This window comes from Chaetodon trifascialis, chromosome 18 (genome assembly GCF_039877785.1).
Source record: "Chaetodon trifascialis isolate fChaTrf1 chromosome 18, fChaTrf1.hap1, whole genome shotgun sequence".
NCBI classification, from domain to species: Eukaryota; Metazoa; Chordata; class Actinopteri; order Chaetodontiformes; family Chaetodontidae; genus Chaetodon; species Chaetodon trifascialis.
In genome coordinates, this window is record NC_092073.1 from 19868716 (window position 1) to 19893241 (window position 24526).

General features: G+C 44.7%; 2 protein-coding genes across 3 annotated transcripts in view; both read right to left on the bottom strand.

Annotated features, from left to right (window-relative positions):
• gpr158a (G protein-coupled receptor 158a) overlaps positions 1-16559 on the bottom strand; it is a 64249-nt gene extending 47690 nt beyond the window's left edge. For both annotated transcript variants that reach the window (XM_070986277.1, XM_070986275.1), the window contains exons 1-2: positions 15295-16559; positions 4195-4300 (exon numbers count right to left, since the gene is read on the bottom strand). In XM_070986277.1, the coding sequence (XP_070842378.1) occupies positions 4195-4300; positions 15295-16172 (984 nt within the window). In that variant the 5' untranslated portion in view covers positions 16173-16559. The remainder of the gene's footprint in view (positions 1-4194; positions 4301-15294) is intronic.
• Positions 16560-20111: 3552 nt separating this feature from the next.
• LOC139347094 (patched domain-containing protein 3-like) lies at positions 20112-24526 on the bottom strand. Its single transcript, XM_070986561.1, has 4 exons — positions 23807-24526; positions 22755-22876; positions 22013-22158; positions 20112-21682 (listed from the first exon to the last, which is right to left on the bottom strand). The coding sequence occupies exons 1-4, from the start codon at positions 24524-24526 to the stop codon at positions 20112-20114; spliced, it is 2559 nt and encodes an 852-aa protein (XP_070842662.1).

The window sequence follows — 24526 nt, forward strand, 5'->3', positions numbered from 1 at the left end:
ATCTCTAGCCTTAAAGTGCACCTGTTTTCATATCATTCTCAGTTTAGAAATGTTCATTTCTAACCAGCAGGCCTCGCTCCTCTCACTCAGCAGCCCTCAACAAGAAACGCAGCAGAGTTAGGGGTCCTTGTCGTGCCGGCTGGAGTAATCATTCAGGTTATGTGTCACTGCCTTTCACAGGCTCCAGTCCCCCAGGGCTCCACCACTTGTTCTGAGCAATAAGCTAATTGATTGAAACATTCATCATCATCCACAGCCGTGTTCTCGTATGAAAGGTGCCCCCAGGGCGGCAAAGTCCTAGACTTTTGAAGAACGGTGAAACACACTAATGGAAGTGCCATTAGTGAGAGGTGAGAGGTGGGAAAAAATGCAGGAAAACGTCAGCCTCAAACAGCCCGTGTGCACCTTTTCAGCAAGAACGTGGAGGTTAGGGTTGATGATCTTTAGGCTCCTCCATTGGCTTTGAAAAGGCTCATCCAGCTTCACCCTGATTGGCACAAGTCATGATCAAAGAAACATAATGTTTGCTGTTTTGCAGTCAGAGTTTAAAATTGTTACATATTGCTCTTGACAGCAGCGTTGGCGGATTCTGGTTGATTTTCTCAGAGCCTGCAAGTTCCTGGAATTTGATGGTGATGTATGCAGAGCTTAATTGCAAAAACTAGTGATTTACAACAAGATGGAAATGTTATATTGCTTTGTTCCTGCTCATAAGTTTAATCATCTATACTGCAGCATGTTAGAAAATCATGTTTGTCTATGATTTAGTCTTTATTGTCTTAAAAACAAATGAACATCCTACATTTTTGGGTGGGATTTTTCCATAGCTAACGTCAACTGTGGAGAAGAATGATCAGTGCAGAGAGAATCAAAGGAATCTGTTAACAATCGTTGGATTTTAAAATAGCGCTGCCTTCAAATAACCATAGGTTTCTGACATGCTGGGTTGTTGTATTTTTCTTGTCAACAGTCCGAGCCTCATTTTGTTTTGCCTGCCTCTGCTTGCCTGGTGAATCAGTCATCCATAGCATCTGCCTCCATCTGAGTTTGGGCTGCCTGCATGCTTGGCTGGGCAAACAGCAGCTTGAGAGGCAGGATGTGAGGGGAGGCCAGGGAGCCGGCCGGCCGGCTGGCTGGCTGGCTGGCTGGCTGGCCTGCTGGCCGGCTGGCTGGCTGGCTGGCTGGCTGGCTGGCTGGCTGCCTGGCTGACTGGAACGACTGCATTTTGTCAAATTCAATTGCTGGAATGGTGGCACTTAAAACGCTGCTAAGGAGCAGAGGAACAACAGTGGATGTGTGATGAAAGGAGTTCATAGATGTTAGATAAATCCTCTCAGATCATGCAAAACAGAGCGTCTGCATGTAAACGCCGTCACAAAGAGCATCTGAGGGCGCAATGGAAATGTGACTACGTCAATGAAAGTAAAAAAACTGCTAACTGCTAACTAACTGCTTTGTTTCAAATAAAAGAGGGAAAATACTTCTAATGTGGCCTGAAATGGTTGTCTTTTTCACCTAAATGGCCCCAAAGAAACCTGTGAAACAACAAATTGCTGCACATGCAAAGGGAATACCTGCATGAGGAAAAAAAAGTACAGCAATAAAACTAAATGAATCCCTGTTTGCAAGCGCAGGGCATCCCTCCCAATGCTGTTTTTATCACATTACCACACACACGCACGCACGCACGCACGCACGCACGCACGCACGCACGCACGCACAGCCCTGCAAGACTTGATTACAGTCCACTGCAGTCATGCTTTCTATTCATAGCTGGAGAGACATCAGCTTCTCACGTCACCCCTGATTTACCTGGTCATGCACTTTAGGACCAGGTTGTCAGCTGTGATGCACAAGACTGCTATTAGCTGAGGAGATCTTGTGGAATTTATGAATTACAAAACAAACTCTGCGTTACACATTCGTAGAGTTAACGAGCTGGTTAAAATCACTGCAGCTCTCGATACATTTACCTCGATATATCGACGTCCCTGCTTCCTTCCCTTCTCATATCTATGTTGTTTATCTAGCAGATACGGCGATAATGAGCTCTCTTCCATGTTAAAGCTGTCATGCAAGACAGGACACGTCCTGCAACACGCCACGACCACAGCAGCTTTCATCATTCAGCGGTAAGCAAGCATACTGCTAACACACTCCTGCACTGTAAGCACACAGAGATCATTATTTCGCAAGCCTGGCTAAAATCTATAGCAGTAACAATGTATTTCTCTCCTTGTAGCCGCCCTGCACACACACAAACACACACACGCACATGCACGCACACACACTATGTCAAATGTCTCTGGCATTGACTGTCCACAGAGAGGTGGAAGTACTCAGACAAAGAGAGCGATTAATTATTCAAAGAGGCTCACTGCAATCCATTACATCACATGCATTATGAAGGAGTCTGATCTACAGCACCTCTTCAAAATCTATCGCTCCTACCGATGAGACTGAACCGGCAGGTAGGAAGCATCAACCAGGAGGCCAGCTGTTAGCCAGACAGCCGCGCTCTGTGACGAGATGACAGGTTACTATGCAAGCAGGCAGAATGAACTCGTGACTTGTGATTTAAGAAAAGTTTTAGCAGAGTAAACTGGCGTATAACACGGTTTGCTAGGCTGTTTAATGTATATATTGTATATTTTCAGGGAATACACATCTGTAAAAGTGACTATAATCAATATTTTTCTATTAACAATGGAACACATGGCTACTTGTATTTGAGAGGGGTCACCTGGTGAGCTAATTGTGTATACGGTCACTCCTTTCTCACTGCATTTCCAAGAGCAGCAGGTGGCCATTTTCAACTAAAAAGTGCTGATAAATCAACTGTGCATGATTCCTGCTCAGCACCAAACACCCAAAAGACAAAATGAGCCACTGACTGATGACCACAGTGGAGCGTTTAGCCTCTACAGAGCCAGATCTTTCCCTCAGGGGGGTGGGTAGAGACCAAAAACTGAGCTCAAAGAGAAGGATAACGATGCTTGCTGGATGTGTAACAGCTTCTACACATTAGCTTAAGTGTGTTTTAAGGTGAAATGAATTACAGTATTTTGTAAATTAAGTCACGGAAAAATTGCATTAATACTCATGCTCTGCAGAACACGTGCAGTAATTACACTAAATTCAATTTCACTGTTTTAATAGTCCACTGTGTAGGTGATGAACTAATTACAGTGTGTTACCAAAACACTTTGTCTTGCTGTATTAATTAATTAGTAGTTAATTAACCTATTCTAGCTAGCATGGCTGAAAGTAAAAATGAATGACCGTTCTCCAGTTCAGCATGTAGAACGTGGATATTTGACATCCTCTTAAAAATAGCAGAGCGCTATGAGTTTCATCATCCTGTCCACGAGCTCTGCCCACATGTTCCGAGGCCTTGAGACGGGCTATTTTTCATCAGTATGAAAATGGTCATGGCTATTTCCTCCTCTGCCGATGCTGAACACGTTTCCACCTCCATTCCCATCACTTTAATATTGAGTGAAACATATATTTCTTGACCCTGTATGGTGTATACTGTGTCTGTGTTAGCTAAAAAAAAAAAATGACGGTCATCCAGAGGGGCGGAAAAACTGCAAGTGAACCTTGGTCCAGTTGGGTCCATCTGTCCACCTGGTTTCACACAAAGCTGAACGCGCCATGCTTCATAACAGCAGCGCCTTGATACATGAGGTGGGTGGAGGAGGTGCAGGTGCGTTTCACAAAGCCTCAGGTGTGAGCAAAACATATTTTTTTCACAGCAACTTTGACACAGCAGAGGATAAATTTATGAGGGTAAACATCAGGTGATGCTTGCACAGAAACACTTGTGACTATTATGGGATGCTGTGTGTATGTTCAGCAGAAGCACGAAAAGGAAGCAGAGTGCTGTAACTGCCACTGTTTGCAGAGCATTGATCCGCACTGTCAAGATAACATATTTCTTATCTTAAAGCAGATGGTAAAAAAGACACTTGCATGTCCACGATTTTAACAGATAGCCCGCAGTGTTTAGATAAGCGGTAGTGGGTTGTAACAGGATCATTAAAGAAGCATCAGTTTACCATCCATCCGTCACGAGACGTCCAGATTTAGTGCTTTTCCATTTAGTGGACATGTGACTGAAAGCGTGTACGTTACAGTTCAGTTTTCAGCAGAGGATCAATCCTAACTAATCCGCATGCTCAGCACACTCACCTCCATAGTGGTCGTGTTGCATCGATGGGTTCCAGCAAACCAGCCGTCAGTGGAGCACTGGTCGATATCAACATCCTGTAGATTAATGTCAACCCGCACCACGCCCCTGCAAGACAGGAGGACACCATTAACTCAGCTGCTGAAAGACTCAGACTGTCAGTGCAGAGCGAAGGATACTGCATTTTTTACAGATTGTCCTCTAAAAGTTAAATAAATAACAATAATAATGATAAATAAATGCTTGACTGCAAAAATTGGTGCTACACTACAAAGTCTTGTTTTAAGTAAAAGCCTCCTTCACAGTCCTAACTCAGTCAAATGTGAACACATAGACATTAACATGCATTTTTAGGTTCATTAAACATTAAATAAACTTCTGTATATTGGCTAAGAAACGACAGTGGGAAAGTTTATTAAGTTTATTCTCTGTCAAAGTATCCAGTGAGAGCTGTTTGTACATTAACCAGTGCTAACGGCTAATTCATCCATCCATCCATTTTCTATGCCACTTATCCCTTTTGGGGTCGCGGGGGGGCCGGAGCCTATCTCGGCTGTCAACAGGCGGGAGGCGGGGTACATCCTGGACCGGTTGCCAGCCGATTGCAGGGCAACATATACAGACAAACAACCATTCACACTCACACTCACACCTAGGGCCAATTTTACAGTCACCAATTAACCTAATGAGCATGTTTTTGGTCTGTGGGAGGAAGCCGGAGAGAACCCACGCATGCACGGGAAGAACATGCAAACTTCACACATGTTCTTCCCGGGAATTGAACCGGCGACCCTCTTGCTGTGAGGCACGCGCACGACCTGCTGCGCCACCGTGCAGCCATGGCTAATTCATCCTGCAACCCATCGCTCACGAACTGACTCTGTGGCAACATTGCACCTCCTGGTTACATCTCCCAAAGCTCCAAAGACGCTGGGAGTTTTAGGGGTCCGCTGTGGTAGTAACCACACACATAACAAAACAGAATCAACAGAATATTGATCGCTGAGTAATTGTAAAAACTGTGCAACAAATGTGCATTTTGGGGACCAGAAAGAAATTCGTCCACATCTTAATCTCTGGTGCTGCTCGGCAGAGAGACGGTGGACTGCAGATCGATCACTTAGCGGCTAAGGCTGGAGTCTTTGCTCCGTTTGGGCCAGCTGAGCCAGGCAGGAGCCTCTAACAGGGCTGCCCAGGATTTACACTTAGCCTCCTAAAGCTCTATGAAGAGAGGGTGAGGGTCTCAGATCCTGAAGGTCAGTCGCTGTGATCGCTGTGGCCTTTTCTACCTGACAGCTGCAGCACGCAGGACAAACAGCCAAATACTGTATACACGCGTAAGAAGCTCTTTATTATTCTGTTTGCTAAGTACAACACGTTTCAGACATGTGCGCTTCGACAGGAGGCCCTGAAGTGTCTCTTGGCAATCTCAGCCCACGTACAGGCTTCCCCTCCTGGCAGATGTAAAAAATGGAGTGCAGCCCGAGGCTAAGTGTTGTGGGAAAATCTATACTGACTTTAAACTTTGTGGAAGAAGTGCTCGAGAGTCATTGCTCGTGAGTTTCATGACAGCCAGATGATGTTTCTCTGAGATCTGATTCAGCACGTACAAATCCTCCGTGCAGAGCAGCCTCACGTGCACGTGCGTCTGCATCAGGAAGAACTGACACAAACGGAAAGAAAGCTGGGTGTTCTGGTGTGGTTTTCAGCAGAAATCACCAAATAAACCCTCAGAGAGGTTGATCGGTGTGAATAAAACACCCCCCCGAAGGCAGCAGCTGAATCAGAGCTGTAATCTGTTTAATCAGGCAAAACCCAGAGCCGCTCCTCTGACAATAAATCACTGGCTGACTTTGTAATAACCTTTAACTGCCGGGATGCTTGTTTGAGCATTGACTTTCACATGGCTTTTGTTGTGTTAGAGGATTAACAGACAGCAAAGAGAAAAGCAGAGTATCACTGATTCCAGTTTCCAGGATTTGTGTCTCAAACGCGCCGGGAGGGATTTCTCCTTCCTGAAGCTCAGGCTGGAAATCTGAACGTCACTCCTGTTTCAGGGTTGATTTCCCCTTTAGAGTAAGTGTGCAATTTTCCACCGGTGATCAGTGGCTAACAAGGCTTTAATTAGAATACTATGATTTGTATTATTAATGCATTTTGCCCCCAGTGCTGCTTTGTTGAAGAGCCCTTTGTGGTCTAAGCAAGATACTAATGGAGCAGGGTATTACCTGGTTTTTCATGCTCTTAAATGAACAGCCCTCTGCACACCTTGTTCTACAAATGTCACAAAATCACTGTACTGTGCAGTAGCTGTTGTCTACCAATCACTCGCACTGCAATGATTAACTGCACTGTAGCTGCGTCAAGGCAATCAGAGCCCAAAATTTATCGTGTTAGAGGTTTTCAAGGCTTCTATGATTAATGCAAATGAGGAAAACATTTAAAATAAAGTCAAGACAACTTGTCAACTTTGCCTGTATTTCCCCCATAATTAGAAGCAAATTACAGAGGAAACGATTAGGAAACGATGGACTCATGAACTAAAGCTCTATATAGACTAATGCGTCTCCATGTGATGCATTTAAATTACAATATAAAGCAGCAACAGCAAAAAAATAGCAACTGAAAGCAAAAAGCACCACCAGCACAAACCCAAACATCATCACCGCTCACATTAGCTGACACTGGATCAGTTTACATCATGAATATATAGATTTTGTCCAGAATATTCTCTCCACGTGTAAATGAGTTCAGGATTACGTCCCAGGCATCATCAGGACGACAGCTGGGGTTTGTGTGCTGACACTAGCTGGGACACGGAGGCATGTAAACACATCGTCCCATCTACCGCTCAGTCTGGAGCCAAACAACACCCGAAACAGAAAGCGGCGGAGGATGTTGTCAGCGCTGCTTTATCACTTTTGGGGAAGAAAGAGCTCGAGTTGTCTGTAATTAAAGAAGAGATGGCAGGAAGCTCTGCACTGATCTATATTAGGCCTTTTTTTAGCAGCAGGCGTTCTGACACGTCAGAGCAGGAAAAGGCTGACGGGGAAAAATGACAGAGGAGATGTGTGTTCGTTTTAGTGGTTACACCTGTGCGTTTTCCAAACGTCTGCTGTGAAAAAGGTCAAACTGATATTACACTAAATACATATGGAAAACTCTCGTTTCTGATTGGCTGCCAGGTGTCTGTCAAAACTGTATTACAGGACACTGCAATTATGTTTCCAGTCAAGAGTTTAACCGGCTCCTTGCGTATTATTATTGCTATTGGTAAAATGAGCTGTGGCTCCCTTATTTCTAATTTAACATCAATAAAAAATACATTTATTTAGCTAAATGCACCATGTCAGTGTTGACACTGTTACAGTGATCATGTCATTTGATACTGTGCTTTAGTGATGCGTATTCCCAGCCAATTAATTAATCAATCAAATTACCACAAACCCACATTCGTTTAGGGCCCCTGAAGTTTCCCTCTTTGCCCGCGATTGTTTGCTTATTCAGCAGGATGAATAAAAGCTTCATGGTGGGAGAAAAAAAAAGCCAATCACATGCATCACAAATAAGAGCCAGTATGTGTATAAATGAATTATTGTGCCTATTGTAAATTCCACGGCTTATGATGGATTTATTATGTACAGTAAACGCACCCACCGCAGCGCCGGTGACTTCCTGTGACAGCCATTATTCTCTCTAGCTTTCCCTTTCTTATGCATATGCACACACATACACAAATTGCGCTGCTGCGGCATGTTCTCCAGGTGTATAGGAGCTGGTTTACTATATCCAGCTCGCTGTGCACACCAGGCGAGAGTAACGCTCTCTTCGCCTGCACTTCTGTTATTAATAACTGCTGCTCCGGTCCTGCCTAGGGGCAAACTGACCTCGCTGTTTTCCACCGCGCTGCTGGTTGTTTTGTTGAGAAATTACCTCCCTTTCAATTCTCTGTTATGTAATGACAGTAGAAAAGACTCATGCTGAAACGCACACAGCACAAGAGCAGGACAATTTGTTTGGGATGTAGGATTCTTCAAAATGCGCGTTCGCTGGCAGCTCAAGCATTAACATTTGCTTGGGTTTTGCTTGTGAGAGTCCATACAAAGAAAAAATAGCCTGTTTTCTCTGTTTTTTCCCACAGTCGCCTCCTCTTTTTTTCTTCTGCTTCCAACTCTCCAGGCAATCTTTAGCATCCCAGCCAAAGTGGACATATGGCGCATAAAATAGCTTGCGGAAAAAAGAAAGAAAGAGCACGTGTGCTGGTTCTGAAGGCGACTGAAAACGCGTGCAGCACAAAGACGGGGTCGCAATTTGAGAGCGGCGACGAGGAGCACGGGCAGGAGCATCATGGTGGCCATCAAGGCCCTCAGGCATGAAGACAGGATTATCACAGAGCAGGAGATAGTGATGCCCCAGGAAACAGAGCGCTCTCTGCTTTCATCCTCCATTCTTTGTGGGTCTAAAGGCCAGGCCTGCAAAGAGAGGAGCATCCCACCAGCAGGGGCTCCGGTCTTTCTGACAGGCCAGTCAGACTGTGCTAATGTTAGCCCCGGCATTATGAAGCTGACTGGAGATATATCTGGGTAATTGCTTATGGGCTACAAAAGGATATTCACCAAAACATTCTTGCAATGAAGGCCTCCGTGTGCCCTCTTTGTTACAAGTCAGTCTTTGATGTATTCATGAATGAATACTGAATGTCAGGCCCATACGCTTTGAGCTGTACGTCTCTATTCAGGCCCAGAAGGTGGACTCTTTCTCAGATTGATTTGCCCATCTTGCTGCTCTGCACAGATCAGATGGTAAACTCTGAGTTTCAAGTAGTCGTAGCAAGAGGAGAGACACAAGATTCATATGATTTTTGTCATAGTTAATTTCATAGTAAATCAATTGTTCCGGCACGGAGATTGTAAAACAATGAAGTGCAGTGCACGGATTAAGACTAATACCAGATCAAGTGCTGCATAAGAATCTGTTCTATTAGCAGTGATTATTAGCTATCTCTCATGAGGCTAAGTGGACACTGCAGTGTGATAACATGAGGCTGATATGAGCAGTGAAGCTAATCATTTTTGGTGCTTTCTAAATGCAATATCAATTACACTAACAACATCAGCATGGCTCACTGCTGTAACCTACTAGCTAACGATAGCTGTGTCCTCACTGCACTCTGGTGCACATTACATACTATAATACGCTGTTTTTACTGTTATTAAGTCAACATGCATTACCATTTTGTACGAAAAGGTGCAGGGGGAATATTTTAAAGGTACATGTTTTGATTATTTTTCAGTATCAGGTACAGGATTATACTTCAGGAACTTCATTGCAGTTACTAATCTCGATGGCATTTTGAATGGTTAGCTTGTTTGTCACCCTCCCAAAGTCTGACAGATGGCTGGTGTCAATTTATTCTGCATGCACTCAATCTCAGGACATGACCGGTCCAAGACGCGTTAGCTTAGCACAGAGGTTAGAAGTGACGTGAAGCAGCTAGCCACCACCAGAGAGGAGGAGTACACGTTTGAGTAACTGCAATGTTTTTTCATGGCTGCTAGCTAGCCACTGGTTAGCTTACGTTCAGGAGTTTGTTCAGGTGTGTGAAATCTGTCACTTCACTGTGAGGACAGGAAGCAGTTATGGCCAAGTTAAGCTAGCTGTTGATATCCAGCACACTTCATGCTTACAATTAATATATTGTACGAAACTCAAACATGGCGTTTGTAAAGTTTTTGGTGTAGATTTTCAGTTTCAGTCTGTGTGTGTCACATCCATAACTACAGCAGAATATAGGCATTCAAGGTTGGACACCCCTTTCATTTTCATCTTTTTTACAGACGGTTTGATGTTTGCTCCCAGAATTTGCTGCAATTTCCACCCCAGCTAATTCACCCCAGTGCTTAACAGCTGGAGAGACGTTCTGTTCATGAAACTCTGCACCGCTTTGACACCAGCATGTCCGAACGCAAGCCCCATTCTTGTGATCATGATATCTGCTGCCTGTAGGGAATTTCTTGAAATTTGGCACGTTCACTTGAATCCAAGGATACTGATTAGAATTTGGTGGTCAAAGGTCAACATCAGTGTGACCTCACAACTGTTCAATTCTCATGAAGGTGATAGCTCAGGAAAGCCTGGAGAGAATTTCATTACATCCACTTTGGATGAGCTCAAGGATGAGCTGATGATCTGAAGGTCTCTGTGACTACGAACAAAAGGTCTAAAATGGGCCTTAACTCAAGAATTCATATGGTAAATGTGACAAATTCATGACCTTCATGGAGGAGCCTTTCCAAATGATGATTGTGAACAAGCCATCACACTATCAAGCTAATTAAGGATCGAGATCTTGGTAGACGTTATCTGAGAGCTCACCTCTCATGCGGTGCTCAAACACTTTTTCCAATCTAAATCTAAAATTGTCAACAAGACAACAAGACAATTTCTAATATTTCTTCTGAAGCAAGAAGAATAAACCAAGAATGATATAAAGCGGGGGTGAACCTGAAAGACTGGCACAAGCTTAAACATGAGTCCGATCCTTTAGCTTGTCCATGTAGCCAGAAGACTTGCACGCCCAGATGAACTTACATGCACATGTCTCCTGCCCCAGCGTCTTGACAAGAACACATTGCTGTCCTTTGAGAAGGGCACAGTTCGTGCATTATGTCGTGGAACAATCACAATGCAAGAACCGTGCAGCCCTCCCAAGGAAAATGTCTCTTATGTGATGGAAATGCATTAAGCCGACAGGACGAGCAGAAGCTAATGTGAGTATAGCCGCTGGGCGTGAAGCTGCTTTGTCTACCAGCGTTTCAAAGCAGCCTGGGTCATTTTATTGAGTTCTGTCGCTGGTCATCAAAAAAGACACAGCGCCCGTGGCGAAGCCGCTGTCACACAAAGCGAATAAAGACATCTCTGTTTTTTTTATGAGAGCTGGCACTTCTGGACTCTTGACACTCTTGTCATTAAAGACACTCCTCTGAGGACCAAACACCAAGTCAGAAGATCGCTCAATAATTTGAGCTGCAGGCAAAGGCAGCCTGACAGCTGTGAGGAGAATATCAGCTGACTGACCGTAGCTGATAACAATTCACATCAGAATTAAACCGTTCTTGTCTAATTATTTTAATAAACAGCACTTTGCGTTTCCACCTTTATCATCCTATAATGTCCTTAAAATTCATATCGTCATCTTACAGTTCACACAACAACACAACACCGTCCTCCATCCTGAGGCCTCCTCTCTCACACTACAGCTCTGTTTCTCCCACACCAGATTACTAAAGGTTAAACCTACAGCAACAATATTACAGATGTGTAATCCTTTGAGCTGAATTACATCACTGTAATCACATCAAACTCACTGAGATTATTCCCATCATTAGCAGTGTTATTAGGACTATGATATCTCTTTCCAGCAGGTTAGAAAGGCTGATTTTCTGTTGACATTTACTGGCTGAAGGCATCGTATTGACAGGCCACCTTACTGAGCGGTGGAGTCCCAGTGACGTCAGCGTGGGGAGATGGAGCACCTTAGGGATCTTTAACCCCTGCTTGCTTCAGGTTGCACTCTGGAAAATCTACAAGGTTAGACTCATTTCAGGTGCTCTTATATTTCCACCATCTTTATTGGGCAGGAAAGCTTCCTGCTTTGAAATGCTTAGCTGCGAGTCTCCACTAATTTTCCTCTTGGATGCTTTTTTTTTTTTCCTGCTGCTCTCTTTCATCTCAGTTTACCGTCATATATTATCGTGCTTAGCCCCGGGAATTGTGGGATTTCCTTCCTATTTGTTCCTGGATGGTGTCCATCTCAGCAGATGCTGCTGGAGCTTGAGGCCTCCCACTCTGTTAGATGGCTGAGCGGCCCACAGCAGTCAGGCTGTCCAGACTTTAGCTGCTTGTACAGCAAAATGAGGAGCTAAGCCAAGCGTAAATGAAGACAACGCTGCCATCTAATTAGAACCTGTTTGGCCTTTGGAGAAATATGCTGGGAAAAAAAACATGTATTTCGTTGTACTTTTTAGATAGTTTCAATTAGTTAGCCTTATCATAGTGCTGCTGCTGCTGCTGCTGCTGCCGGAGCTTCAGCCTCAAAGCAATTAAGGTCTGTGTTGTGAAAGGTGAGTTTGAAGTACAGTGTGAGTTCACCTCACACATACACCGCCTCTCTCCTCCCTGCCTTCCTCCTCTGTGTGTTTTTCAAACTGGTTTTTGCATTTGTTAGGAGTTTGTGAGTGATCTGCCAATTAGGACGGCGCGCATCACCCTGAAGAACGCCTGAACCTGCACTAACAGCATGCACACACACACATACACACACTGCATGCTTGAAAACAGCCAGTCGCTGTGTGTGGTCAAAGCTGCCTCCCCTGTGACTCGAGTGCAGCTGAAGAGACAGACAGCAAGAGAGGAGATGAAGTGCGAGAGGAGCGATTTCCTACACCTTCAGAGAAACAACAGGTCGATCTACCACAAACATCGTCCATGCACTCCTGCTCTGACAGCTCATGTTAGTTGTTTAGCACCTGCGTGTTCAGCAAACAGCCTCGGCTCGCTATGCGTTTCCATACGGCAGATGCATAAAAACTCAAACAAGTCCTCCTCATGACATCGTCACACCGAACAGGAAGCGACTGAAGCTTTAAAAGGCTGGAATCAAGATGGCCTATCCAGGGTTGTTGTTCTACATCTTTCATTATTAATTCATTGTTGTATTGATTGTGTATTCATCTGGAGGGGAAACGGAGGAGAGCTGATGTCTGAGGCAGCTATATTACTCCTCTCCTGTTTCTTATCTGGACGGGCGCTCGGGCGCAGGGGGATGCAGGGGGAGCCGCCTGCTACTTCAATATGAGCGTCTGAAAGACGGCTGTGGAGAAACAAGCTAAGAGAGGGATGATGCATGGCAAGAAAACAATGAAAAGGTGCCTAAAGTATTCCTCTTTAAGACAATATGATGAAGATGGCTCACTTACTGGCAAAGCATAATTGATGTGAGCTTCATTTCCATCAATTCCAAAGCCTCATATACACTTACATCAAGCTATGAGATGCAAATTGGGCTGTTATGCACATTTTCGGAAATCTGCACATTCACTCTCCTGCTGAGAGTTATATGAGAAATCAATACCACTCTCATGTCCATACACTGAATATAAAGCTCCAGCAAGGAGATAGTTAGCATGAAAACAGCTAGCCTGGCTCACTTTTAATCCATATAAAAAGCAAAGCATAAAAAATGGCAAGTTGTGGTTTTACAGGATGTGACTATTTCTTGGCAAACTAGAGCTAAGCTAGCTGTTTCCCCCTGCCTTATGCTAAGCTAAGCTAATTTGCTGCTGTTTGTATGGATTCATATTTAATGCAAAAACGTGAGACAAGCCAGCAATGTACTCATCGATCTCGTATTTCCCAAAATACTGAACTCTTCCATCGAGTACTCCCAGAGTTAGATGAGAAGATCAACACCACTCTTATTTGTGTGCACTAAACATGCTTAGCTTAGCTTAGTTGACTTAGCTTAGCATAAACACTGGAAATCAGCTAGCTTCACTCTGTCCATAGGTAATAAAATCCACCTACCAGCACCTCTAAAGCTCACTAATAAACACGTTGTTAAGCAAACAGGTCATGTTAGATGTTTCCCGCCTTTTCCAGACTTTATGCTAAGCTAATTGGTTGCTAGAGGTAGCTTACAGTGGTATCAATTCTCATCTAACTCTTGGCATGAAACATGTTTCCCAACATGTGGAACTATTCTGATAAAACCTTGCATTGGTCTTCAGTGTGCGGACTCCCTTTGCAATATTTCATGAGTAATAGTTCTACAAGCAATCCATGAGAAATATATTCATGAATGGACGCTGCTCTCTTGCTCACTGAAGCGCAGTGGGACACTTGTTTTAGTGCCGCTGATGAGGCCGCTCTCTGGAGACATTAAACAATACCAAACGCCCACGCATGTCACACCTTCGATCTTATGGGGGAGGCCTCGAAAGGGGAAAAAAATTGACAATAAAACCTTCTCCTTTGGCCATGGAGAGCAAGTAAATCATAAACTCAGCTGCAGAAATAAACTGGAAACTGGAGCTCTGGTGTAAAACAGGGTTTGACTGTTCATCAGTGTGCAGGCTAATTTCCCATATCAGATTGCTTCAGCAGACGACTGTAAGTGAGTGGAGCTGCTGCGAGAGGCTTCAGTCTGGGATAACTCCAGGTAGCTGATAGCCTATTACAGCATAATCACTGCAGGTTTTGACTCATTTGCAATCCATGCCTGCCTGTGAGCGACTCGAGTGTATCAATTAAAGATTCATCGAAGGCAGTACACACACAACTTGTGATCTGGATTAAATATTCATTGGGAAGATGTTGGTCCGGATCATATGGAGCTTTAACACTTGACTGTTCAGTGCACATCAGGACCGCTGGCATAAACACGGAGCAGGCTGCAGCAGGGGTGGCTTTAGGACATGGATTGCACAAAGCACCCAAACATCAGACATATTTCAGCATTTCTTCATCTGCTGATGCTGGCTGCTGTGCTTCTTCTTTTTTTTTTTTTTAAATTGGCGGCCGCTCATCTCAGGAAGGGTCTGACTCATCGCAGATTTAGCAGCCTTGAAGAAGGGGAAAGAAAGGGCACACGACATTTTCCTGAGTAGTAAAGCATGCAGCAGAGTGAGTTTGAAAAATGAATTAGGGCCTGTAGCCAGAGGTTTCCACCACTGGTACATCCTGTAACATCCAGAGTTATTTTTAGCATCCTGCCGCCTTGTCAGACTGGAGGAGGGAAGAAAACCCCCCTCATATGACAAGGAGGAAACTGCGGTATGTTTGGGGAGGAAGGAGAGGCAGGTGTGATCATCTTCAGCCCTGTACAGGTTGATGCATGAGGATTGCAGGTGTGGTGGTTAAACTCACCTTAACTCACCTTTAGGTGAATGGAAATCTTTCTCACATCAATCTGTAGTTTCACAATGCAGGTAAATGCATGTGAACAGCGTTAAGGACAAAAGTGACGTTTTTGCTGAGCTTGTTGTTTACCAGCTTTTCTATTTATAGCAACATCACTGCTCAGGTTTCAGCTGAGTGCCTACCTGAATTCAGGAGCCAGGTTGGGCTTCAGGCCATAGAAGGCAGCCGATAAGGTCAAAAGCCAGCGGGGAACAAAATTCCCGTTTTCACACTCCAGGTAGGGCGCAGACCATTTGACGTGCGTCTTGTCCGGGATGAAACTCTCTCCTCTTTTTAAAGAGTTGTCAACTGATCTGAAATCTTGGCTCAGCACCCGCTTATGGAAACTGGGCTTCTTCTTGTCTTTGACTCCGTGGTACCACTCTGTGTCCGCGGTGTGGTTGTGCAGATGGTGGTGGGCCACGCTGGAGAGGTCTTGGAGGACTATCTCTCCACCGGCCCTGGTGGCTTGGAGAAGCACCGAGGGCCCCGCAACGGACGAGTCCGCGCTGAAAGTGACGACCGCCCGGTGAATCTTGGCGTCTCCCTCCAGTATACTCCTGACTAAGGCATGGTACCACTCAATGTCTCGTCGGAGACTCTGCTCCCTGGACCTGTTGGCTTGCAAGATCATATTGAGGAAGTTTGTGGCGTGCAGCACCGTATCCAGCACGCTGCTCATGGAGTAATGCGGGGCGGCTTGTGACCTTCCCCGCAGAGAGGTGAGCTCGTACCTCCGCGAGCAGTTGGCGTGCTTTAAGGTGGTCGAGTCCCCCGTGTGAAGAAAAGCCGTGACCACCCTGGGGAGATGCTCCTCTATTTTCTGCGGCAGCTCCGCCGTCTCCCCGGGTGGATGAAGAGGCGCACGGAGATGCGCCAGCTGCCGACGGTGCGTCTGAGCGCCGTAAATCGCCTCCTGTGCTCTGATGTCTTTCCCATGCGCTGACCATTCCGCGTATTTATGGTTTGATCCGATCACAAATCCCACTTGCAGCAGCAGCGACAGCCGGAAAACAGCCATCTCCCTTTGCGAAAAGCGTCCACAGATGTTTGGGGGATTGCTGCTCGGAATTACAGTGTCGTTAGGCGAGCGTGCTGGAGGAAAATCTACCAAATTGCTCCGCTAAACCATCGCTTCACCACTTGTAGGATATTCTTGCGAGCTCCACGCCTCTGTTCTTGAAATCAAAAAGCGGAGGAGGGGGGGAAACGTAAGGAACCCCCTCGCTGTCCTCGCCAAATCCCTTCTTGTTCTTCTTTAAAGATGCCTCATACAGCTTGTTGATGTTGAGTATCCGCTTGCAGCTGTTTCCCCCCACCTCTCTCTCCCTCCCTCTCTCTCTCTGTACACTGTCTTGTCTCTGCTGTGCGGCGGACGCTCTCCTCCTGCGTGTAGGCTTCAGAGACTGAATCAAAACCAGGAGGAAGGGAGGGGTAAAGGGGCAGCTTATTATTATATTTATATATTTCTTAAGAGGCACCGAGTCTGGGAGCTTCTCACTTGGATGACAAACGCACTCCGCCCTCTTCCGACCACAACAAGCATTAAGGAGGCCTACAGAAGCCACGGAGAGACACATCAGGAGCTATGCGCCCTTAGAGCCCGTCTTCTTCATCATCTCATAGGGCTCCAGGAGCGCCATCGATCCGCCTTTGGTCGCTTCTTCTGTCAGTCACGGCGCGGCGTTTGGGAGCTGTCCGGTGCTGAAACAGACGGAGCGGCGAGGGAGCTGTCCGGTGCTGAAACTGTTAACAGCCGCGGCTGATTTATCAGAATTAACTGCTTAATTTAGATCAATCGATAGGCCACAGATTTGTGCTCAGTCTGACGTCCAGGAGCCGTTTTTCACTGTTGAGCCGCTTACTTACATCCACTTTCATTCAAAGTTCTGAAACAATTAAAATAAAAAAAATATGGAAAACTGATGCAGCAGCAATCTGGAGATTTTTTTTTCTTTATTTTATTTTATTTCCAGTGGGATAAATGCAAATAGCTCCAAATTCGGGGGAAAAAAAGATGCAAAATTTGCATATGGATTACACTGATTACACTGAAGAGGTTTCCCACAGTTGGTGCTTATACGTTAATAAGTTAATCAGATCTGAGGTCACCGCTGTCGAATACTTTGATGCGTTTGGCTTAAATTCAAGTAAATCCCATGAAAACTTCAAAGTATTTCTCTGTTACATTAAATATTCATTGCGCTTCACCGGGACTGTGGTTTTATCACACTTGATTGACAGTGACAGAGCAGCTGTCATCAGATTGGTGATTGGTGCATGGAAGCAGTGACATCAGTGGTTTTCCCAACCGAGCCCCACCCACTGCTAGCCAATGAGAGAGGGGGAAAATGACAACCCGGATTACAAAAAAGTTGGGTCATGTGTGAAAAGTGAGCAAAAGCAGAATTCAGTCATTTACCTGTTGAACGCTCCAAACAGGTGTTTTTGGAGCATCCAACAACTTTCAGAATAAGCATGTATTTACAAAAATCAATGCAGCTGATGAGGTAAAACACTGATTTTCGGCACTTTACAAAAGAGAGAGTATAGCAACATATTAAAGCCTATTGTTTTGAAACGTTCAGCAATCACATGTGGGTGTAATGTTCGGGCGCCCGCATACTTTTAGCCATATAGTGTTCCTGAAAGATTAAGTTTTAAAGTTCACTCTCTGCTTCAGTCCAGCAGCAAACCTTATAGACGTCCTGTGGACTTTTCCACCCACGATGCACCAAATAAATATACTCATTCATTTTGAGCAAAGCAAAGCAGAAATCTGACAGATGAGCATGTTTCCAAACCTGCAGGGCCTCTTCAGTCATGCCTTTCCTACAACCTTGACATGTCTCCAATCAATAAACTCATTTAGAGTTGAGGCAAGCTGTTGCTCCTTCATGTGTTGGCCAAGCAAACTGCACTGAAGGCTCAGGGTTTGGTTGAGAAAAGCGGGACCTGGAGTGTTTCTTTACTTCGTCACCAATCTATCAGCCTCGCTCTTTCTTATTAGTTCAAGCTCTAGCTGTCTCTGCTGGGTGTAGGGGCATGTCACGTCACGCTGTGTGGGCTGGAGGCATCTCGTCCTGGAAGGAGGGTGAGGAAGACAGGCGTGACGGAGGGTGACAGAGCTGGGAGTCAGCCTGCGTGATGAACCGGGCCACCGGGGACGCTGGAACCTGAAGACCTCCTGGACTTTCTTGACCAATCGACGAGCAGCTGCTGTCCAGGCTGTTGGCTCGTCCTGTACCGAAATCTTGACATCTGCAAGCAAACGGCAGGAGACAGGAAACCCAGCAGCTGCGCAGAAAATAACTGAGAAAAGCTTGATCCTGTATAACTGCAAGTTTATCAAAACAGCTGCATTTTCTCACTGTGGAAAAAATCTTCTTGTATGAGACAGAAACTTTCCCAAACATAGCAGAATCTTTCCTTTCTCTTTCCTTTTTGATGTGAGAGGGAAATTAAAGCAATAAAAAAAAAATTCCTAAAACATCAGTCATGGTGATGATGGCAGTGACGAAGGTGGACACTGCACCTTCTTCAGAGGTGTGAACCATCTGCATGGCCGATGGGCTCTTAATGTTAATGTGCTGCCAGCTGGAGACCATGATATGTCTTCAACATCAGTTCCTGGGATTGAGAAATTGCGCTGCAGCGTAATGATGTGCAGTTTGGAATAATGTGACATTTGAAACGGGTTTCTTTTATGCACCATATAACAGGTTTGATTAGGTTATTGTAATCCGAGCTGTGAGGTTCTCAGAAGTCCGACCGCTTCTGAACCCTGATCACAGCGGTTTCTGGGCACCAATTGAAGCCACATGTTGCTGAGTTACATCACTGTAAGTCTAACAGTGTCTTAAATGCACGTTGCTCACAGATTTAACCAGTAATTTACTTCTAGGTTGTAACCCAGCTCAAATCCTTCACCAGTTTTATTGTATTTACCTTTCAGTCATCAAATATATCTGTTAGTGAATTCTACAAATTGATCAATGATCATTCACTCACACTGCTGCCAATGAGAGAAATGCCACTATAAACTTGTCAGAAATAAAAATTGCAGCATTTTATTATATTGTCATTTCAGGTGGTATTTTTAGAGACACTACACGACTTTAGCAGCACATCAGTTTGCACCACTGATTATGAATTTTGATAGAAGCTGCCTAATAAGAAGCATTGTACTTTTATCACAGTAACGCTGATGTGATGTTATTGGCCCTGCTGCACAGCATATAAATGAATGTGTGGATTTCTGCACAGCGCCAGCTCATAGATGGAATTTGTTTATTGAAACTACAATTAACTATGATTACAATATGTCTCAGTGAACACAAAAGAACTATTGTCAGAATCACTCATAATCTTAGAAAACATCAAAAGCTATTCAGTTAAGAAAAAGACGAACAAAACGAACATTTTAAAAAATGAAAAACTTACAAAATACAGTACACCTTAAAGGACCAACATGTAGGATATAGTGGCATCTAGTGGTGAGGATGCAAATTGCAACCAGCTGAATATCACTTCACCCTGACTTCACAAGAGTGTAGGAGGACCTATGGTGGCCAGGAAACTTGTGAAAAACTCAAAATGGTTCTGTCTAGAGCCAGTGTTTGGTTTGTCCATCCTGGGCTACTGTAGAAATAATAAATAGACTGTATAAAACATGGACTGTGAAGGAGGACCTGCTCACTCTGAGGTAACAAAAACTCAGTGATTCTTATTTTCAGGTGATTACACACTAATGACAACATTTACATTTCTAACAGATCAGCCGAAATCTTACACACCGGTCCTTTAATTTACACATGTTCTTCCATAAATATTGCGGCTGGGGCTTCATTGAATTAGAGACACTCTTTCTTTATTTGGGTCACTATCAAAACAAATGCTGTGTTACATTTTTATTATGGGATCTGCGAGTAAGTTTGCTCGATCAGCTCTGTAACGGTGGTCATAGTTTGCTGATTTTCAAACTCTTCTCTTTACTTTCGTCCCTATCTGAGCGGCCTGTACACAATGACAGAATGACTGGAATGAAAGTGAGGCCATGAAGCATCCCGATAAACATGACGAGGAAGAAGATCTTAAAAAATGTTCTGAACGCGTGAAATTCGGACGTAGCCAACACCGACACGCCTAGGACGGTGGACACGGCCCCCTGGAGGATGGGGTAGCCTAAACTGGAGAGGGCGTCCACGGCCTTGTCGTCAGCGCTCGTTTTCTTGCTGGAGACGAAGGCGTAGGACATGTGAGCGGAGAAATCGACGGTGAAGCCGATGCAGACGGTGAAAATGATCATGGAGATGGAATCCAGAGTGACGTCCCACAGCGTCATGAGACCAGTCACCCCCACGGTCACTGAGCCGATCGAACATGTCACCCATAATGAGCAGAGGGGGTGTGGAATCAGCAGCAGAGAGACGACCAACATCACGGCCGTGATCACGCCAACGTTTTTAATGGTGCTGCTGACGACCACGTCGTACTGGTCATAGAAGATGAACCTCTGGTTATAGACTAATAAAGATGCTACATGGCAGCTGTCTGCGGTGGTTTTAAGACCTTTAAGCATGTGGATCTCCATGCTGGCGTTGGCGATGTCCACAGTCTGGATGAAGAACCGGGATGCATGGATGGCATCTCCAGTCTGGTTCACATCCTGCTTGAAAAACGGAAATGATTCAAAAAACTGAGGGAGATTTTTGAGAAAAACATCTTTATCGTCAAGGTTTACACGTGTTTCTTGTCCATATGATAAATAGGAGTCCAGCCAGGATGTGTAGATGTCCTCATCTACAAACTGGAGCCTTTTAAAGTCCTCCATGCATCCCTGAAGTTGGTGCCTCTTGGTCTTATCCCAATATGGGAATTCTTCACTCACAATAACCATCACAGATGGGCCGTAATCAGAAAAATACTCCCTATCCTTCCTGTTGAATCTCGTAACGTGGGAGTCATCAGCTGCCAGATCATACAGCTCAATCCCCTGTTGTACGTGGAAACATCCATAAATACTTGCAGCCAGATACACCACGTAAAGGAAGATTACAACTCTCTTGACCCAGGGTTTGATCAAAAACGGGCCGTAGTAATCCTTAAAGAAATTACTCGCTGGCTGTTTTTTCTCTGCTCCAGTGTTCTTATCATAGCCGCCGCCCACACAGCAGATGTTATATACCTCAGAATGATGATCGAGAATGTCTGATGGTATTTTCACGCAGGTCAGCCAGTGCCTGTTGCCGGCTTCTCGCCTCCCGTTTAGAGCCAGGAAGGCTCCAAAGAAGGTGATCGTGTAGATGTAACAAAATAGGACGGAGGCGGTGGTGTACAGGCAGAACCACTGCACTGACGGGAAGTCGGACGTGACGCCTATGGAGAACTTGAGGACGTCGGTCAGGGCGGTGATGGTGATGGACACGATGGCCTCTTTGTAGGAGTGAGCCATCCGCTCTGGCACTGGGTCTCTCACGTTGGTGAGCTGCCAGTCGGACACCATTATGAACATGTTGTTGAGGCCGATTCCTGGAAAAAAATTCTGTCAGTGATGTAAAATTAACCACAGTTTGAAAGGACCGTATTTCCATTTGTGAGACTTTGAGCATTTTGCAAGATACTTAAACCATAAAATGCTCATAAAACAAGACAAACTGCTGCAGTCGAATCTACATTAAAAATATATGAAGCAGTTAAAATACTGCTCAGTGGTTAACAATTTAAGCTCTGAGAAAGGAGTATTTTCACACTCATTTAGGCCACTTTTACATAAATGTGGTATAACACTTGATGGATATTACACTCCGAACGACAAGCATAAACTACAGTACGGAACAAAAACGTCAGTTTTTTTCTCACCGAGTATTAAAAAAGGAGAGTTAGCAACTGTAATAACAAACGGCACTCCGATGTAAAGCAGCAAGCCAAAAGAGGAGAGAACAGCCAGACCAGAGGAGAGGACGCCGAACGCAGCCACCCACACTTTGTTCCTCACATTGTCCAATCTGTCAGGGAGGTAAAGATAGGCTGCAGCAATCAAATACATGCAGCTAATAAAGGTAACAATATAAAGAGAGCAGTTTTTCCAAACTTGATGCATTTCAGCAACAATTTAATGGCATCTAGTTATTTGTTGTACAGTAAAACAAAAAACAAGTAAGATCACAAACAAAACCACACCTTTAATCACATTCATTCCCCAAGACGAGCAGCGAAACTAGTGATCAATAGATCAATAAAGGACAAATAATAAAGTTTGTTAGCATTGGCTAACTAGTTAAAGCTTCATGTTCAGCTGTTGTCAACTGCTGTTTTTACCGAATTGTGTGAAATCATCAGCTGTTTCTATTATTTTGTCCACTCCCTGCACGGTTACACTGGCTGTCAGTGACAGACCTACTTCAGCTGCAGAAATGAAATATAACTCCACCCTTTTAAATGGCGGTGACCCTGCTTTGGACGCAGCTCCGGCGACATTGTTGTGATGGCTGCATGTGACCGGCCTGAGGCGTTCGAGGATCAGTCACTTTGATAAACAACAGCTCTCTGGCCTGCAGTTAGGAAATGGCTCACTGTGTGACAGCCACTCATGGCTTCTTACCTCAGGCAGGATATCACCGAGAAGGTGATAGCGCAGGCATAAGTGATTAGGAACAAAGGGAAGCCATCTGTGGTGTGACTGTCAATCTCCTCCTGCTTGGACTTGGAGGTGTAGTAAGACACCTACGACAGAGTACAGCAGGAAGAAGCCGAGATGAGCGCTTAAGTCAGGCGACGGTGCTCGCACACGGATGTCACGACGGCAGTAAAAGCAGTGTGACAGCACAGCTTGGACTGCAGGACAAAGCAACGTCTGCAACTTTGCCAACCTCATTATCTGAAAAGGAAGTGTAAAGGCACAGCGGGAGCAGACACACTTTAACTAATACGCTGAGAAAATGCATCTATGTGCTTTTTTACTGCACGTTGTTGTTTTAAATACAAAGCTAATGTTTCTCTCAACATCTCAGTGCAAACACACATTCAACTACCACACAAATCCACACTTATTTGGCTTCACGGTGATGGATATCATCCATTTTCTCCTGTTATGAGTTATTTTGGAGTTATTGTGCCTCTTCTTTTACTCCCTTTTGCAGTAAAATGTGCCTCATATCTGGATTATATCTTAAACTTCTTATATTCTGCTCCACAAATGCACACAAATTACTCATGGGGGAGGTTTTTCTAAGCAAATTCTGACATTTTTTTAAATTTAATATGTCAAAATGCATAAAATAAAATGTGAATTAGTATTCCTCCACCATAATTATTCTCATGTTTGCTTTAAATGAGCCTTTAGACTCCGGGGGGAAAAAGGTTGCTGGAAATATAAGTCTGACTTCATTGTGTAGGTTTTACAGGTGGGTGCAGAGGGCAAACGTCATAAAAACATAAGAGCTAGTCAAAAGTCTTGTTGCTGCATTGCATTGTGGTCTTGAGAAAAAACATTTTTTTTCACTGTGATGTCTAGAAAGAAGCTCTTGATGCTGAATGACACAAATACTAATAGAATAATCCTCGTTAGATCAGTTAAAACAAAAAGAGGTGATCAACATGTTTCAGGAAGATGTGAGAAAGCACGTGCAGCATCAGCATCGGTGTGGTACGTACGGCGGTGTGTTCGCCGTCCGTCTCATCTGATAAGAGCTTTTTAAATCCTCTCAGCCATAATTCTGAGGCATTAGCTGTGTTTTCCATATCATCGAGGTAATAGAAGAGTTTCACAGCCTGAGCACTTATGACTGAGCTGTTGCAGTCTGTGATAACGCCGCCGAGCACAGAGCCCAGAAACATGGAGCCGGATCTGTGGGTATATACGGGGAAGCTGATGGCGCTTCGATCAGGTTCACCAGAGCGAACGATTTCCAGGATGATTTTCGAGACGCATTCTCCGTTGGCTTTTGCACACAGCTCATTGAACCCTAGTGCCCCATTGCGCACAGTGATATTAAGGATCTTGTTGTTGAGTCTGATGACGTCCTCAAAGGCAGGATTTGATAGTATATTTGAGTTGTTGGCTGATGCGACAATGAGGGATGCAAAGCTGCCCCCGTCGTACAACCTGTGGTCTGAGAACATGGAGTCGTTGTGGGGGAAGTTGTCCCTGACAAACGCTCTCGTTGCCTTCGAGGGTCCTTTCCTGGGCGTGAACTGCCGCTCCAAGTCATTGTCCTCCCTGTCTTTGAGAAAAGCGAAGCCTCCGCCGAGTGCTGCTGAGAGCATAAGAGGAATTATGAGGAAATAAAAAGGACAGGAGCCCACGAGCGATCCAAGTTTTTCAAAAAGGCCTGACAGAGGCTTTGAGATGCAGTCGGTGCGTCTGCAGCCCAT

Coding starts and splice junctions, on each gene's coding strand:
- LOC139347094 (XM_070986561.1), bottom strand. CDS start 24,526: ATGGGCTGCAGACGCACCGACTGCATCTCAAAGCCTCTGTCAGGCCTT. Junction 22,877..23,806: donor CGGACGGCGAACACACCGCC/GTACGTACCACA, acceptor ACTCTGTCGTAG/GTGTCTTACTACACCTCCAA. Junction 21,683..22,012: donor CTCTCCTTTTTTAATACTCG/GTGAGAAAAAAA, acceptor ATTTTTTTCCAG/GAATCGGCCTCAACAACATG.